The sequence below is a fragment of the Taudactylus pleione genome, unplaced genomic scaffold, assembly GCF_031769625.1.
Source record: "Taudactylus pleione unplaced genomic scaffold, aTauple2 ptg000266l, whole genome shotgun sequence".
Lineage (NCBI taxonomy): Eukaryota > Metazoa > Chordata > Amphibia > Anura > Myobatrachidae > Taudactylus > Taudactylus pleione.
Window position 1 is genome coordinate 1,732,501 of NW_028284668.1, and position 18,739 is coordinate 1,751,239.

Sequence of the window (18,739 nt, forward strand, 5' to 3'; positions counted from 1 at the left end):
TATTCATCTGCTATTACTGGGGAAGCACCTAGGTGTATTCTCAGGTGAACCTAGAAGTGACCTTCACAAATTCCCATGGAAGCACTAGAAGCAAAGCTATTATGAAGTAATACCCCTTTCAGACATACTGGGATTTTGGCCTGCCTCGGACAAAATTCCCGGATCTTGCGTATGTCTGAAAGGTACCTACCCGGGAGCATGTTCCCAGGTAGCCGACCCTGCAATTGACCAAAGTATTTCCCGGGAAGACAACCCTGCTCTAGACTGAATGGTGCAACCAGGGGATTTACTCCCTGGCAGCACTTAGAAGCTTCCCATTGACTCAGCAGCGGGTCCTCCCCCTCTAGTCACTGCCGGCAACATCTCTCCCCCCCCCCCCCCCACCTACCATAATCGCCGCTAGCAGCTGGAAACCAGAGGCTCTTAATGGGGGTTGAGATTTGGTCTCTCAGCTGGCCAGGTCATCCGGTTTACCAAATTTTCTATATAACAGTGCAGTGTCGCCCTGGAAACCTGATGGGTGGCTTTATTGTCATCCTGATAAAAACATTTGTTGTTTCTGTAGGACTGCAAGTGCATGGGCCTCCCTTACGAATTGTTCTTGTAGAAACCGCAACATTAGTAGCCATTTGGGACTCGTGCAATGGTATGCACTTCACATGCACAGGGGTGCCCAATCACTTTTGTCTACATTGTGTGCGTGTGTGTATATGTATGTATGTGTGTGTGTATATATATATATATATATATATATATATATATATATATATAATACACACAGTCGCTTCCCATTATTATGCACACCCAGCTAATAGCCAGAGTAACTGTGTGCAGCATGGATGGCAGCTAGATGGGCTGGGAGTGACTCAATAAGGTGCTGGTAGGTTGGCACAGGTATCTGGAGCCATGTTGTCTGCAGTGCATCCCACAGCTGCTGGAGGGTGCTTGGTGGAGTTTCCATAGAGCGAACGCAATGATCGAGGTGCTCAATTGGGTTCAAGTCCAGTGAAGTAGGGGACCAGGGAAGTACTCGGAATTAACCCATTCGGTTGAGGTTGCCTTCTACATGGATGAGTGGGCCCAGAGAATGCCAAATATTAAATATTCCTCAGACCATAACGCTGCCACCACCAGCTTGTGTTCTTCTAGCAATGGTTCCAGAGTGTTTGTTTTCCGATGTCTCTCGTCTGACATGCCAGCGTCCAGCCGTTCGATGAAGCAAAAAACAGGACTCTTCAGAGAAGGCAACCTTTCGCCAATCAGCGGAGGTCCTATTCCGATCCAGGCGTGAAAATTGAAGCCTTTTCCGCCGATGCACCTTCGTTGGCATAGGTGCAGTGACCATCCGTTTGCTTCGGAGCCCCATATGCAGCAGGATTTGCTAAACTGTTGTTTTAGACAAGTCTGGTGGCCCCCAGGTTCAGTTTGATGGTGAGCTGCTCCACTGTAGCGTGTCGGTTGGCCCTCACGCACCTTCGTAGCAAACATTCACCTCTCACATCAATGGCACGTGGTGCTCCGCAGTTTCCATGTCTGTTATTTGCAATGGTGCCATTTGTTCAGTCACAATACACCTTCATCGCAGCAGCGATTACTGTGTATATACATCTATCCTCCATGCGTTACACCTAATGTGTGAGTGCCGTGTGACTGTAGCGCCAAACGTCTTTTTGTGCAACGTTTTCCCTTAAAATGCGTCTTATTTGCAAACCAATTGGAATAGGATGCACAAGCAGTTTATGCTGATTTTAAATGATATGCAAAATGCTTCTATTTTGTGTGCGACTGCGGTTATATCTGCATGCGAAATGCCACAGTGTCAGGAGCTGTGCTGATTTAATGTCAAATTTTGTATGCAGATACGTTTGCACACAGACTATAGGCATGGTACATATCCTTTTAATCAGCAGAAGTTGCTTGCGTGCTATTCGCATTTCTGTGTGAATAATACACATTTGAAGGGAAAAAAGTTACATGAAAAGATTCTTGGCGCTACTGAGGTCACGGCATGGTGGGACTGGAAGTGCTGTTTAACACGCAAGGAGGCTAGGTGTGTGTGCGTGTGTATATAAGTGTTTATATGTGTGTGTATATATGTATATGTGTGTCTGTGTAATAACGGATTGATTTTATTTAATTTGTGTAAATTAAAAAAAAAAAAAAATCAGATTGATTTGATCTTCATAAAATCTAGAAAGTGTCAGCCAAGGGATATATGATTAAAGTTGAATGCGTAAAAAGGGTAGTTCCATCAATGTGAAGGAAAGCAACGGAAAATGCACATTTATACATTGACTATACACTTAAAATTTGAGGTTGAAAAAAGACAAAATTTATCCAAATGTAACTTATTTGAGATTAATGTAAAAAAATTAAAACCTCTGGTGGGGAAGCAGTCAGGAAGCCCTATCGTCTACCTCCCGATTTTGTCTAATCCCGGCAAGGGGTTAAATGACGGGCGTCGAAATCCCAACACCTGTCATTTTACCTACGCTGGGAGCCCGACACCTGGCTTACTGATCGAAGGTAAGCTGGGCGCGGACAGCTGCGTGCGGGGGGAGGGTTATTTTTACGGTTCCCGGGGGGGACTTAGGGTTAGGCACCCCCCTGCCAGGAGTTTGGGGTTAGGCTAGGGGGAAGGGAGGGTTAGGCACCCCCCCGGGGGACTTTGGGTTTAAGGGGTGATTAGGGTTAGGCACCCCTAAGGGAGGGTTAGGGGGTAGAATAGGGTAGGAAATACTTACCTTGGGACGATCTGGGTTTTCACTGCTGCCGGGATGCCGCTGTCGGGATTCAATCATACTGAATCCCTCTGGTGAACCAGTTTTCAATTTGTTCCTATTGTGGACTGAAAAAAAAAATTACTTTGTGGCATCATCAGTAGCAAATAGAATAGTTGATGTGTAATATCCCAATAATGCAAAACAATGAATCAGATTTATTTTTATAATTTCTTCTATGCTTTTGGCAAAACTCTCTTCTATAACCCATTCATGCCAAATGGGATGTACGTATATTCAACTTTTAATATATATTCTATTTAAAAGGCATATATATTCTATTTAAAAGGCATTTTTCCTATAATCAAAATGGAATATCGGAATAAATAATTTAATTTTTTTAAATAGAATACTATCAGGGGTATTCAATATGGGAGCGATAACATCGTTTTTGCGTTAATATCGCACTTTTGACGTCATTATCGCAGGTTTGACTTTTACACCGTATTCAATTTCAAAGACTTATTGCAGTTTTGAAAAGTCTTTGATAAAAAACGGGGATAACTTTTCACCATTGAATAGGTGTCCAAAAAAGTGCAGAATTGGGGTTTAGGGGTGCAGGCTTAAAAAAAATAGCCTGCACCCCTGGGAATGACATGTAAAAAAGCACTGTCAAAAAAAGTTTGAAAAAAAATAGGGACACCCCAAAAAATGAATTTAAAAATTGGACTGAAAAAAAAAATGGGAAAAAATTGTTTAAGAATAGGGAAATAGGTTCAGGGCTATTCTGCAAGTATGCGGCAGGTGTTTTGAAGAATAGAATTATAGCGGCAGGTGCACAAATGCAGAATTTTTAAAAACTTACTTTAGGGACATAAAAATATGCTAGTACCCATTTTCATATACCCCAAATTTGATGAGACCACTTAAAAAATTAAAAAAATCACCTAAGTGCTCTTCTGCAGCACTTCAATGTCGGGGAAAAGAAACACCTGCTGCGGCTATAAAAAATCCCTGACTTTCAATTAAAGGCTAAAACGGGGGTACCCATAGTGATCCTCCATGTTTTTACAACTTTAGGGGGGGTCTTACAATTTTTTTTTAAGGAAAAATTCGTAACTTTACGCAAATCCAACTTCGGAGTTTCCCGTTTTCGTTAATTTTATATTGAATACGGGGATAAGCGGGAGCGCGCCCGATACTTTATCGCAGGCAAAAACTCTGATATGAAACGTTAACTACGACAGTGAAGTTAACGTTTTATATTGAATACCCCTCATAGTCTTAAAGCTAATTTAACGTGATTTAGGTTGAAGATGTATTCTCTGCTTAAAAAGGGCAGACTAGATGGCCCAAGTGGTTCTTATCTGCCGTCAAATTCTATGTTAATTGATGCAAAGCAAACGTTTAATTTGCTCTAATTGCGAGTATATAAAATGCATTGATAGTTCTTAAAGTTCAGAGGATGAATGCTCATAAATTAGTTCATCCCATAATGACTGATCCAACTGAGATGATAGTTATTTGTTCATTTATGGATGTGCTGAAATGTGCCTCAGCAATGTAACTTGGCAAGGTATAGGTTCAAGTGTTTTCCACAATTGGAGAACTGATTTTAGGAGAACCGTTTACCAAATATACAATATCCTATATGGTTGGAGCAGGGAAGGGGGAAAATGGGGGACTGTACAGGAGACAGGACATTTTTTGATGATAAAGCTGGCGTAGCCATCTGATATATCCACTTAGGGTAGACTGACTTTAAATGTCTACTGTGTGAGAGGCACCCAATAGCAAATAAGTGTGTATTCGTCAAGACAGAAAAAAAGGAAAGTACTCTCTTGCAGGGGCACACTCTAAACAATATGCAAATTAAAGCATGACTTTTAATATCAAATAAAAGGAATCGCAACACTTCACAAAATTATCAGGAACACTAGAGTGAAAAAAATGTCTTAAATCTCTCTATGCTTACAATGTAAAGTCAGGTAAATGGATGGGGAGGCACTGGCTGGTATCAGAACCAGATTTACACACCTATACAGTATATGAACCTGCCCCACTTGCACAGATCTCCCCCCCCCTAACACAGTTCACCCCACACACAGATTCCCTGTAGCACAGATCCCCCTCATTTCTTCCACTAGCACAGAAGATCCCACACACATACACCTCCCCCTAGCTGCGGATCCTCCTCACCTTTCCTTTGTATGTTTCCTCTGTCTGCATATTCCAATTTCCTTCCCTCAGTACTGCTGCTGAGGTCTGATGCCTGAGTACTTCCTGGACTGGTCACCTGATCATCCAAGGTGTCTATCAGAGCTCAAGGCATGCCCCCTCACAGTGAGGCATGCCTCCATTAGCTCTTTTTCTGTGTTTTATTTGCTGCTTCCTGGCCCAGGCTCCAGGCATTGTCTGAGCTATCAGAGGTGAGGCTGAGCTCTTACTGCCTCATCTCTTGTCTCTCCCTGTATTTCCAGAAAGTGCTGCAATTTTGGTGATTTTGCCTATAAAAAATGATCAGCACAATACAAAGAAGATATTTATAAGTTATCTTTGTATTATTCTAATCATTTTTATAGTCAAAACACTGCAGTATGACGGGGGAGGCTCTGCCTACCCTGACTGCACGTCCCTGTGTATAACCGAAATTATGTTGCTGATTTAGTCCTGTGGTGTAAGAGCAATTGATCCTATTGTATCATTAAAGAACATCTACAGGAGTATAGGCTTGCGTTGCTGTTTTAAATTGTTCATGTGTTTTGTTTTTTTTCATTTAGCTTCATGTTATTTGTCACACACTTCGCCACATATTAGCACATGTCACACACATACACTATTATGTGTTTTTATGCTAGAGAGTACTTTTTTTTTTTTTTCCCTCTTGACGAATATAAATATACAAAAATGTTCATTAAACATTTTTTTGTTGAAAGGTCTTGAGAACACACACAAAAAAAAAAAAAATCTTCAAGAATAAAAGGGTGTTTGGCTGATCTGTACCTGTGTGTGAGAGCTGAACTAATGGATCAGTGTCTGCGTATATTGGAAAAGCATGTCTATGTATGAGACATGCTTTTCCAATATATGTGCCAATGTATAACACTCTTGTTTATACTGGGGAAAATGCTATTTGCTTTTTTGGAGTTGCCATCTTATGATGATAAATTCATTCTTTTAGGAACAAATAGCATGTTACTCTGTTTGAACATTTTTAAATACATGCAATCTGTATTAGATCTGTGTACCTATCTTGTTTTGCCTGTATATAGGATTGAACGTTCTTGGTCACACTCATTACTATCATCTCCACTGCTGTAAAACTTTAAAGGGAGTTGCTTTCTTTTATTTAGGCTGGCATTCCTACTGATATGCATGCAAGATGAACTGAAACTACTCCAATATCTTTTCTAAGAAGTTTTTATTGTCTGAAACTGTAAAATTAATGCTCTTGTTTACTTTTCAGGCGAGTTTATACAGAGGCGGTTACAGCCGATTTGCTCCGTACTGAAGTGACGTAAACCTATTGTTCCCTATTAAACTTGGACAAAACTGCCCTTCTCCCATTTGCCTGTTTCCCTTTCCCTACACTATCAAAGTTTGCGAGGCCCGGCTTTTGCAATACTTAAAAAGAAAGAAAAACTCCTCCAGGAATTTTCTGGCAGTGCAAGATGGATGGATGGATACAACTGAAATATGTACAAAACAAACAAAAAGGACATTTTTTTTATACCTCAGCTTTCTTTCAACTCTGCAATTTTTATTTCTGCATTTAGTTTGTTTTTTAAGGGGTGTGTTAATTTTGTTCCAAAGATTGTGTTTATTTTTTATTTTTAAACTGTGGTAAAAGTGCGTGTATATATAATATTTACATAACTGTGCTGTGAGCTTTTTTTCTATTATTTCTAAAGTTGGAAAAAGAAAATAGGATAGCCGAAAATTATGAAATTTGAAGAGAAGGTGGTGTAATGATTAGTATTTTTAATTACAATATCCTTAAACTAAAAGCCTCTGGTAATGAAGGATGTGTTTTTTTTGTTTGTTTGTTTTTAAACTTCTGTTCCTAGGCATTTCAAAAATTTTACTAAAATTAGGGAAAATATTAGCATGAGTCCAAAATGTAGCCATATTGAATTGGAATGTTTACTACCTACATTATTTTGTGATTCCATGCCCTTTTCCCAGCTGTTGCATTTCTTCAATAACAAATAGAACTCCCTTCTGCTCATGGGGAAGATTTTTTACTGGGGAAGGAAAAAGGTTGATGGTCATGAATGCAGTTTTTACAAATTAGAATATGGATTCTATATATATTAGAAGTATCTATTTTTTTTGTCTTCAAGCCAAAATAATATATGCAGGATTAAAAAAATTAGCATGTTAGCCATTACTGGAACCTGATTTAAATGACTGCACCTGAGGAATATTTTATTTGTGTCCTTATTGTTCTGTTTTAGACTCAAAAATGTAGATTTTGCTTACTTGGAACAGTGACTAGAGTAATAGAATGGTCTTATCGCCGTATGTACCTGTTTCCATATTGTCCTCCTTTCGTGCTGGTCACAATATCCGTCCTCAAGAAAGGACCCAACCTCAGAATGGCAGCTAGCACAGTAATAAGCTGCACCATATATGACATTGTATATTTAGCCAGACATTCACCCACACACACACAAAATCATCTTTTAGTGTTGATATTGGGCTATTTACTGTGTAAGTTGCTTAACGCCTTCAAAATCAGAGGGTAACGGCAACATTGTTTTGTATTTTGAGGAGCTGTAATCTCCATTAATTTATAGTGCTATAGGTCTAAATCCTTGAAATTTAAGGGATTAATATAGCAAATACATCCCTGTGAAAGGGAATACGAGGAATTATTCTGGGAGGGGGCATTGTGTTGTTCCTCTGGACAATATTGCAGCTATTCATTGATCAGTCAGGTAAAATATTCCACAAAAGTGGATTGTCATTGTCTTCCTATAAGTGATATTATAAATTGTTGTGTAAATTTATAATTTGCTACTTTTTGTGGTAATTGGTATCACATTGCAGTGGAGCCAATGTCTTACCATTGTAAACTGTATTATATTCATAGTCCTAAGAATGTGGGGCATGGGTGCAGTTACGTGGTATCTGAATTTTCCATTGCACACTGTATTCCAATCTTAATTAGGGCTCCCATGTGTCTGCATTTTCTCAGGACATTGGCAGTTGTTGCCACTGGAAATCTTCACAATGTTTATTTGCCCAGAAATCAAGTTGTAATAGTACTAGATTAATCATATTAGTGGGACTTGGTTAGTCTAATGTTTTGTTGCATTTGGCATCTGAAAGGTAACACTTATGCACTGAGCAAAGTTTGACACAAGTGTCCAGGTTTCTTGATTCTAAAATATAGGAACCTTGTGCATATTAAGTTCAATATGACATAATGGAAATGTATTAGTTAATGTTTTTTTTCATTGCACTGTAAATTGGCTATGATTATGAAAAGGTAACATTTGCATGCAGTTATTAACTGTATTGAGATTTTAAAAAGTATTGTATTCAACGTACTGGGGATACCAGCAGGTGGTGTCACAGGCATCAGATTGTACAGTACGTGTGCTTTTCAATCTAAACATATGTGCAGCCTTTTGGGTGGACATTTGCTAAAGTATGAAAACTGTTTGAATGTTGCAAGGGCAAAACTTACTAAACATTCTAATGGATAATGAGCTTTAGGTTTGTTAATGACTTGTTCACTCAGAATTGGTAACAAGGCATTCTGCCATATAATTTTACACAATTCTATTTTATTACAGCAATTAACATCATGCAAAAGCACAGGCATTACAAATGTGTGAAGTATTCTTACTCTGCAACCCTGCGCTATTTCATGGCTGTTTTAACTGCTACAAATCTTTGTATATTATTAAATGTTACTTGGAGCAATTTCGTTCTTTTTATTGATCTACTCATCTCGATTCCCACTTGAGCACAAATGTCCCTAGACCAGTTATTTTGACTAAATCACTTTTATTAAAATAGATGCATACATAAAATGCGACCTTCTTTCAGACGGAAAGAACCCTAATGTACAGTGCAGCTGGTCATTTGTCAGTGTTAGTGTTCCAATATAATCTAGTGTATCATACTATAAATACCTTCTCCATCCAATAATTTCATGAATATTACTATATCAATTCACCTCCCCAAAATAGCTTGTTCTTGTTTTTCAATAACTTTTGTCTTTTAATGGATAGCTCCATTCAATACAGTAACTTCACTTTTGGGTGGAGTAGGATAATTTAAACATACAATATCTGTGTGGCAGCAGTCCACCCTATCGAGCTGATCCAGTAGTGTCTGTCTACTATGTTACTGGAATGCTCTTCCTCTTGTATACTGCAGACAGCAGCAGAACTAGAGGGACCTGCTGAATCAGGTGGCTCAATAGACTAGACCCCAGGTGATAATTATTAAAACATTTGTTTAATTTATGGAATTAGCCTTTACCAAAAATGGTCAGTCTGCTCAAAAGATCATTCTGCCATTTGTTTTTATTGCTATATTTTTGAAAGTTCACTTAATGTTTTAAAGGGAATCTGTCATTAAAGTGTTTTGTCATGTACCTTGAAATGTATAGTTGTTTCATGTAGTACAATATTGCATTAAATTAAACTGTTTTATTTATTTTCAAGCTTTACTGATCATTACTTTTTAGGGGCCTTCTGGTAGTGGAAGATTTCTGTCTAAGTATCTTAAATTATTTACAGGAAAAATATAATTTGCAATTGATGGTTTTGTTAAAAAAAAAAAAAATTTAAGTAAGTTTTATATTTTGGAGACTATGGATATTCTTTTTTTTTTTTTATTCCTTTATTTCACACTTCTGAAATATCACCCTGGCATCTTTAATAATATCAATTTATTAAAAATATTGCTGCCATGTAAACTGATATTTTATATTCGGTGATTTCACAGGGATGGTTTTTAAAATTAGTGCACACATGTAAGGTTTTTTTTTGTTTTTTTTACATGAAAAAAAAAAAAAAGTCAAAACTTAGATAATTGCTTACAGGGACTCTATCCTGAAAACACATTGGCCCGAATTTAGATAGCCTGGAATGGGTAATTACCCACGATGCAGTGCAAGGGGCTACTCAATTACAGACTGTGGCAGCCTCTTAACTGGATTTCTGTTCACCACCTCCTGAGGCTTGAACAGAAATGAGCGTTAAATAGAGCTTTCTTAACCCTTTGTTGTACTTATCTCGGAATCTATGGGTTAAAGCTCGTAACAGATTTACCATGCAAAGAAAGGGAGTTTAAGTAAATCGCCCTTTTCCCCGCACGGTAATTTAACTAGGCTAATTCAATTCGGCCCATTGTGTACTATAATTTTAAGATCTATATCTGTGGGGGACATGTGCTAAGCCTTGGAGAGAGAGAGAGAGAAGTATCAACCAATAAGCTCCTGTAATTTTACAGGCTGTGTTTGAAAAATGACAGGAGCTGATAGGTTGGTACTTTCTCTCTCCAAGGCTTAGTAAATCTACCCCATACACCGTGTATATAATGTTAAAGTTAATTGGTTTTCTAGGATTAACTGGTATGGAATTACTTTGTGTACAGGTTCACTGTGTTTCTACAAGAACAGAGCACAGCAGCTAGATCTTGCTTGGCAATAACTCTTGTTCTTCTGTACAGAGATTGATCGATTTTATGTTCGACCAAATCAACCTAACATACTGTGTGACCCTACTGTAAACAATCTAAATTAGTTTAAACTACTAGAAATTAAAATCAGGTTGGCTAGTGAACCACAAACTTGTAGGCACCTGTTAAGCCTTCAGCAAACTGTAAATTTGACAAACATAGCAGTCTTGGGCATACTACCAAGTTGTATTGTAATTAAATTTTATAATTGCAATCTGATGTATGGTATATTTAAGTCCTCCACCTGTGTTTGGTAATTTTTTATTTTTTTGCTCAAAATGAAATAATCAGTACATTTGTATTATACATGTATGGCGTTTTTTGTTTTGTTTTTTTTCAGACTAAAAAGTGACTAGTTACTGTATTTGAAGGAGAAACACTGATATTTACAACACATAGTAAGAGTGCTTACTTGTATACAAGACTTTATCAACTCTAAATTCTAAACAGTAATTAACTTTGACCAGTTTCATGATCTATGTCACTTCATCTGACACACAGACTTATCCTGATACTTTAATAGTAAGCAAAAGGCAGATTCCCTAACCAGTTTAACACAGATTGACTGACTGAGTTCAGGCATTGTCCAATTTGATAGACCACTGCATACACAAGGCTGATGGTCCACTTTGGACTCCATTTTCCAAAATAATTACTTTTTATTCCTTTCTGGTATTGCTCTTATTTTGGGGTCATGCATGCTTCAATATGTGGCCATTAGAGCACTGCTCCATATCACAGCAAACTTGTCTAAGTTAAATCCTGGGAAGTTTAAGATTGAGGTCAAATATAGTTACCCAGAATTATTCAATTATTAATGTTGCAAGCATGATTAAGGTCAACCGTTGCTAAATGTAGGTTTTTATCTGCTGTTTAAATATCAATATATAAATCTCTATACATCAATATGCATAGTAAATTTTAATGATACAAATTATGGTTTCCCTTAGTTATCTTGCTAAAATTGAATAAGTTAATGATTGTTGCAGATGAGGGCAGGTATGAAACAATGACCATTAAACAAAGGTGTACAAACCATATTACAAATTTAAGCTAAAAATCATATTTCCCTGATGAAGTTATAAAATCTTTAGATAACTATACATACTAGTTTCATGATTTACAACCTTTTTTATCAATCTCTTTGAAGCTCTGTAATTGCCTTTTTATATGTACTTGTTGTTGTATCGATTTTGAGAGTTTGGGCTTCACATGGTTTTTACACATGCTATTGTTTGGAGTAAAGGTTACCTGATTTGTGCTGGAAACTACTGTTTATAGAACAAACATTTTAAATCAAGTAAATTATGACTTATTACAGTCCAGTCCCTGTTGTGGCAGTAAACCATACTAACATTCAGCTTAATGTTCACATGAATAAGACACATGTCCTATCATTTCAAGCACTAAGGGGTCTATTCATTATCACTTAATTTCTACAAGAGCAGGTGAAATTAAGTTTTGGGGCCATTCATCAAAAAGGTAATGCAGGAGCTATCAAAGATAGCTTCTGCTTACCTTTCATTTCCGATGTGGCCCGCTTTCCCCATACACTAGTGTGGGGACAGAAATTCATCAAGCTCCAAAAATATTTTTGGAGCTTGACTGCGGGAGCATTGACCATCTTCAAATGGCGTTTGCTCCCACACTCGGCACTCATCTCGCTACTTCCCCATTAGGAGTACTGGGTTGCGCAGAGGTATCCTTTCGAAAACTTGCTCCCCTGTCCTGCTCATTCTGCTGGACACTTTGGGCTTTGTGCACCTACGTGAACTCTGTTTCACTCAGGCGCACTAGCACTTAAGTTGCAGTGAAGCCATTCTGAGAGACAGTTGATTTTTGGATCAGCTGTCTCTGCACCGAAACAATGATAAATTGCGCCGGCGCTCACCACAAGTTAGTATGTTAAGTATCGGGGTCTGAGCAGACCCCAGTAATTAACATAATTAATAGACTCATAGTTTAAAAACAGAGATTAAAGTCTTGGAAATTAACTCAAATATATTAAATATTTCCACATCAATTTTTTCTTAAGCCTCAAAAAACAAATTATAAAATAGACTTGTTTATTTTTACTGTAAAGTATTTTATGTATACATAACGGCAAGCTTCTACAGCTAACTTTCATATAGATTTAATTATTTTTAGATTGAGTATTTAAACAATTTGTACATGTACTATCATATCTATAGTGCTTCAACTTGTAGTTTTGCAAATTGCTTTATAGCTTAGCTCTAATAATGGCCATACAATGATGCATATAAGGCTAAGTAGCTTGGCTATGTGTTTCTCAATTGTGTTACTATATTCAGCCATTCTGCTTTAATAGCCTGGCACATTTTCAGTGCTGTTTGTGGTGTATTTGTTTGAAAATCCTGTAACACGTATATAAGGCACTGTCTACTATTAGATGTTTGCATGTGTTTTTCTTTTTATAGGATATTTAATAAATGTGCACTCTAATACAAAGGAAATCAGGCAGTGTAACAAAAAAAATATAAAATCTTTTTGCTGTAAACAATGTATTGAGTAAACTACTCCTTATTCCCAGTAGAACATGTCCATCATATTTAACATTTTAAAATAGGAAATTCATTCTCATTTTAAAAGTTTTCATTTTGTACCATGTAACCATAACAATATAATGAGGTCTTCAAAAAAGACTTTGGGTAATTGTATAATGGCATCTTAGATTTCTGTTGCATGAGCTGTTACTGAACATTACTAGAAAAATTATTCCAACTGATATTGCAACATTAAACATCTACTTAATCCTTTTAATTTGTTGCATTCATATTTAGCTTTTTTTTAACTCTTTATGGTGGGAATTCTTTAATAGTGAAAAACAAAATCTGTCCTTAATATTTGTAAATAAACTGTGTATCCTATTAAAAATGTGTTCTAATTAATAGAAAACAAATACCAACCACGTGGGTCTAAGCTAGAGGCAAAATTGGGATTAATTTACCAAATTTTTAGGATAATATATCTCCACTTCATGTTTCTCCCCTACAGTTTATAGACATCTTCTCATTGATCATTTAAGCATGATCTTCATTTGAAATGAAATAATAACAAAAACAGGAATAAACAAACTCCTAAACCATTTATAATTTTTCCTGATGAAATTCTGGCAGCTGCAGATTTTAGTATAACTAAATATCTCCATTATAGAAAAGAGGATAGAGAAGTAGGTTTCCATTCTGAGAGAGATTGCATATATTACACTTGCAATGCATCCTGTAGAAAACTAAATTAGATTTTTATGGTAATATACAGCTTTGTGATGCATTCATAGAAGTGAACGATCTGTTTGAGGGAAATATTTGCAGTGCCTTGCAGTTTTGTCTGGTAGTGAAAGATGTATGTAAATGTCTTGAGTACTTTATATATTATGTATTGTATATTGGCAAATGTGTTAGCGTAGTGTTAGTGGAAAATATGTCAATTAAAGGGGCAATTGTGTAGTTCTTTTGGCAAAAGCAGTAAATTAAGTTCAGATATATTTTTATTGATTTGTAGTTAACCAGATAAAGATTTTGTATATTCACAAGACCCTTTATGTCGCAGAACATGCCTTTTGCCTGCATTATTATATTTGTAGTTTTACTCCATATACTTTTTTTTTATACTTTTCTGTTTATTTTTATTATTCTTTACCTTTTTTTTTTAATGCATGTTAACACATTGAAAGTGTATATTTAAATACTTTCCTATACACTCAATGTATAATAGAAAAAAAACTGCAGCTGTATATTTTATAGCAGGATCAGAAATAAGCAAGAAAAACAATCTTCAAGCAAGTCCAATTTGCTAAGCATGGCATATCTTTATCTGCTATTTGGTCCATTCTTCAAAGAATATAAATGAGATCAGGAAAAACGTCCAGATGCATGCTTTAGCCCAGATACTTTTGCAAAAGCAGAAGTTTAGTGTTAGACTTCTCAGATATGAAAGCACAGTAAAGCCCACTTAGAAATATGTACAGAAGAATATATATATATATATATATATATATATATATATATATATATATATTAGTTACCAATCACCATATTTTTTACTTCACTTTGTATCGAACCTGTCTCTGTTGTGTCCACGTATGCCTTAAAGCTTCATATAATATTTGAAACCATTTTCAGTATATAGTGTGTGTGTGTATCTATGTATGTGTGTGTATATGTATGTATGTGTGTGTGTATATATATATATATATGTATGTATATATATATGTGTGTGTGTGCATGTATAAATACATGGTCTAGAGGCCACCATCAAAACCTAAAAACAGATGTTGACACATTTAAGAGTATATTTACTAAATGCTGTTTATATACGGACAATCTTTTTAAAAGTCTGTTTTTAAAGAATACATGACCGATGAAAAACAAAAATTTACACTTTAAAAACACAATTTTTAAAACCTGTGCTTAGTAAATATACCCAAATTACATTAATTAAATTCCCACTCAATTTCAGTTTGCTCCACAAGGGTATTTCCTTAAAACATGAAATTCTGGAATGTAAATTTGAGTTTGGTACCATTGTTTAAACGATTGCCACTGGTCTTTCCTGCTGTCTCCTTTTGAATAATATCTCTTCCTCAATCTCTATAAATGTATGCAATGGACTCATTCAATCCACTCCTATGTGGTAATACTAAATTCAGTCATGGTTATGGCAACATCTGTATCTAGTTGGTATTGTATCTTACAACCAGTATTTTCTTCTTTTGATGTTAAGACAGAAGTTGGGTAGTTTCAGCATCATAGACTTAGATCAGCAACAGCTTGAGTGCCAAAGATTTGCCAGTCCCATGTTCTGTTAATTGAAGTTATTATGGTAGTTTTAAATTTATATATCCGATTAAATGACAGATATTTGCAATTGCATTAAAATAAACATTTTGTCATTTTTATGCTTTAACTATTTTATAACTTGCATAGGACACCACAATTACTGGTGTCCATAAAGAGATTTAACCTGTGATTTAGAAAGCTCCAAATACAATCAGAAAAAATGTCATGCTGTGTAGAATTAAATATACATAGACACTAACAATTATTTCAGTTATTAGTATACCTAAAGTAGGGTACTGGCATGTCCAACCCAACAAGAACAAAGCAAAAGCTAATTTTTTGTTAACTCTGAAGCATGCTTTTCGAGCCTTGAGCCATGTTCACTTCAGGTAGTGGTTAAGGTGTGTGTGTGTGTGTGTGTGTGTGTGTGTGTAATATATATATATATATATATATATATATATATATAATATATATATATATGTGTGTGTGTGTGTATGGTGTTGTGCAGGCTCGGGTTCTCCTGCTACAAATCGGGTCTCTGATGGAGGCAAAACATCATCTTTCATGGACAAAAGTCAATGAAAGCTGTTTGTCAATGAAAGATGACGTTTTGCCTCTTTCTAAGACCCAATTTGTGGTGGGAGAAACAGAACCAAGCCTACACATCTCTTAAATAAAAAAAAAATAAAAAAAATGTGTGTGTATATATACATATATTATAAAAAAAAAAAAAATTTTCTTACGATATGTAGTTTTTAATGTCAGCGATGATATTGATCACCATATGTTATACATTGCTATGGATTATTAAATTTATGCTTAGTGATATTAGCATGCATAAAATGTGAAGTATACACGCACACAGTTTTATCAACAATCTGTATAATTTGTACCACATCTAAGTAATTGGAAACACCTGCTTTTTTATTTTAATTGTTTTAAATGACTGGACTATATATTTTGTTTGCTTTCACTTATTCCTTTGTGGAATATATTTTAAAACTTGGACATTTAAACGTTCAAAAAAAATAGTAATTGCAGAGCAAGATGCTGTAATCCGTACAGCAAAGGAAATTACGTTGGTCTATCTTTATTTTATAATTGTAAAAGGATAACTCTTGTTAGACCCATCAATTAGATATGACCCTCCTTCAGGGGTGTTCCCATTACCTAAAGCAGAGATTAATATGTGCACGGTGGATCTCTGAGCTAGAGTTTCCAGTCTCTTCATAGGACTTTGGTAGCCTTTTGTGGAAGCTGTTCCATAGCGTTGTGTTGGACAGCTATGAACATATTAACAGTATGCTGGTTTTGCATCATACTGTGCTTGGTAAAGGAACATGATGCAATGACTTCAGGTAATGTGGTTTCTTAAGATGTAGTGTTACTTTTTGGTACACATGAATGGCATACTTGATTGCAGTGGATTTATTTTTTGAGTGTGAGTTAACTTTTAGTAGGAACACTTGCACTTTACTTCCTTCCTTAGGTACCCTAGCAATCTGCCTGGAAGGTTTTGTTTTGTTTTTAAAGCATTCTCTCTTCACTGTCGGTCATAGAACTGTAACTTGCAATAGCAGTGGACTGGTCATTCAAAATGTTTGCATTTTGATCTAGCAGGGGGCATTCCCATCCATATCTGCCTGACCTGTGAGTGGACTGTTTATCAAGTGGAAGCAAACTTAAACTGAAACTCGGCCTGCCAGTTACAGCTTTTTAGTAATATAAATACATCTTGCACTCCTAAAACACATTCATTTTGTCCTTCAAAATGGGCATGAAATAGGAAACCTTTTATTCTCATTTCTTGTAAAGGGTACTCTATACAAAACCCTACTTATAAGTATCATATATAGGTAACATTTAGGCCACACAGTATTCATTTATTATATACCTACCTGGTTGGGTTGTAATAACTCAGAAAATGTTAATAGAATTTTAATTTTAATGTCATTTTCCTTTGGGGTGGGGATGGGAGGTGATCTTTTTGTATTGCTATCCATTATGTATAAATTATTGATCATATGTGCTGGCTTTTATAAACTTTAAGCAAGGGGAGAGTGTGTGGTATGGCGTGGATAGCCTCTCCCCCCTTTCTCGCCAATGATAATAAAGCACTGTTTTTAAATAAACGAGTGATTTTTATTTTTTTGAGTCTGTTTGGTGGCTGTTTAAGTTAAAAGAATACGAAAACCAAAAGAAAAAAAACGGTAATATAAAAAATCATACTAGAAAGCTTTCACTATGTGTGTGTGTATATACGTGTGTGTGTGTGTGTATATATATATATATATATATATATATATATATTTATATATAAATAAATTATTTATACACACACACACACCCTCCCACCTTTAGGGCCTTAACTATTTTTGGCTTCTGCATCCATGATAAACTCTATAGTGGTCTTAAACTGTTAGGGTCTGGTTACGAACAGGTGTTATGGGTGTAAAGAGCTCAGAGGCATAGAAAATCCAAGCACATACCACTTCTTGATATGTACTAATGGATTTTCTGTTCTGTCGTGCTGCTAGTGCTAATTCTGAGGGTTCTTATCGCACTGCCATATGCTCCTATGGCAGCGCTAAGTGCCTCAGATGTTATCAAGCTTTTTTTTTTTTCAATTTACCGTGTCCTGTGATCTCCAGCATCGTGTCCCCTGGCTGCCAGTAACTCCTTTCTTCTGTCTCTACTGATTCTTTCCGGAAATGTTTGCTGTCTGTCTTATTGTTTGTGAATAAAGTTTCTTTTTGAATGTGGAAAAAACAAAAACAGTGCTGCTTTCCTTTATGACATCTCCCTGCTCTCTCAAGATGCTCAGTGCCCAGGGTTGCTGACTTTCTGGCTGCCCCTTCCAGAAGGGGCAGGTGGGCAGGGCTGGCATTTATGGCTGTGGCCACACGATTGCATCATTTTGGCCTCACTCCTGCTAGCCAATGCCGAGATTATGTCATTGTGAAGCAGGGGGCGAGTTAAAATGACACTTTATTTGGTGTGAATCGCATCAACCCCCCCTCCCCTCCACTGCAGAGAATTGCCTTGTAACCACGGAAGGGGTCGGCGGCCGTCGGGAGGGGCATCCCATTTTCAGGAGGCTCCTGGCCGAATCGGGAGGGTAGGCAAGTATGTCAGCGCCAAAGAGAAGACTGATGCCGGAGGTCATGAGCCACCACACATTAAGTGCATGCGCAAGCACTTTGCAGCCGGTGGTAAGCAGGGGGACAATAGAAACCTTAGTTGGTTAACCATGACTTGTATTGTCAAAATAGTAAATTCGGCACCACTGTTATGCTGTCCCTAACTGAGAGGGTATTTATACCCAAATGGATGTGAGATAATTACTGGGAGGAGCTACCTTCACTTACAATCGTGCAATAAACAAACAAAAAAAAAAATGTCCTTTTAATCCTGCCTAATACATAAATCTTCTATTCGTCCACTTGGTTATGAATGCCCTCTCATTTAGGGACTCCGTTGAAAAAAAAATACAGTATAGGGAAAAGGACCCTAGAC

General features: G+C 36.6%; 1 protein-coding gene across 10 annotated transcripts in view; it reads left to right on the forward strand.

The window, feature by feature from the left end:
- The window catches only part of RBFOX2 (RNA binding fox-1 homolog 2), a 234,797-nt gene extending 217,442 nt beyond the window's left edge, over positions 1–17,355 (forward strand). For all 10 annotated transcript variants that reach the window (XM_088481208.1, XM_088481211.1, XM_088481214.1 and 7 more), the window contains one exon: positions 6,187–17,355. In XM_088481208.1, coding sequence (XP_088337334.1) covers positions 6,187–6,231 — 45 coding nt within the window. In that variant the 3' untranslated portion in view covers positions 6,232–17,355. The remainder of the gene's footprint in view (positions 1–6,186) is intronic.
- The last annotated feature ends 1,384 nt before the right edge of the window (positions 17,356–18,739 follow it).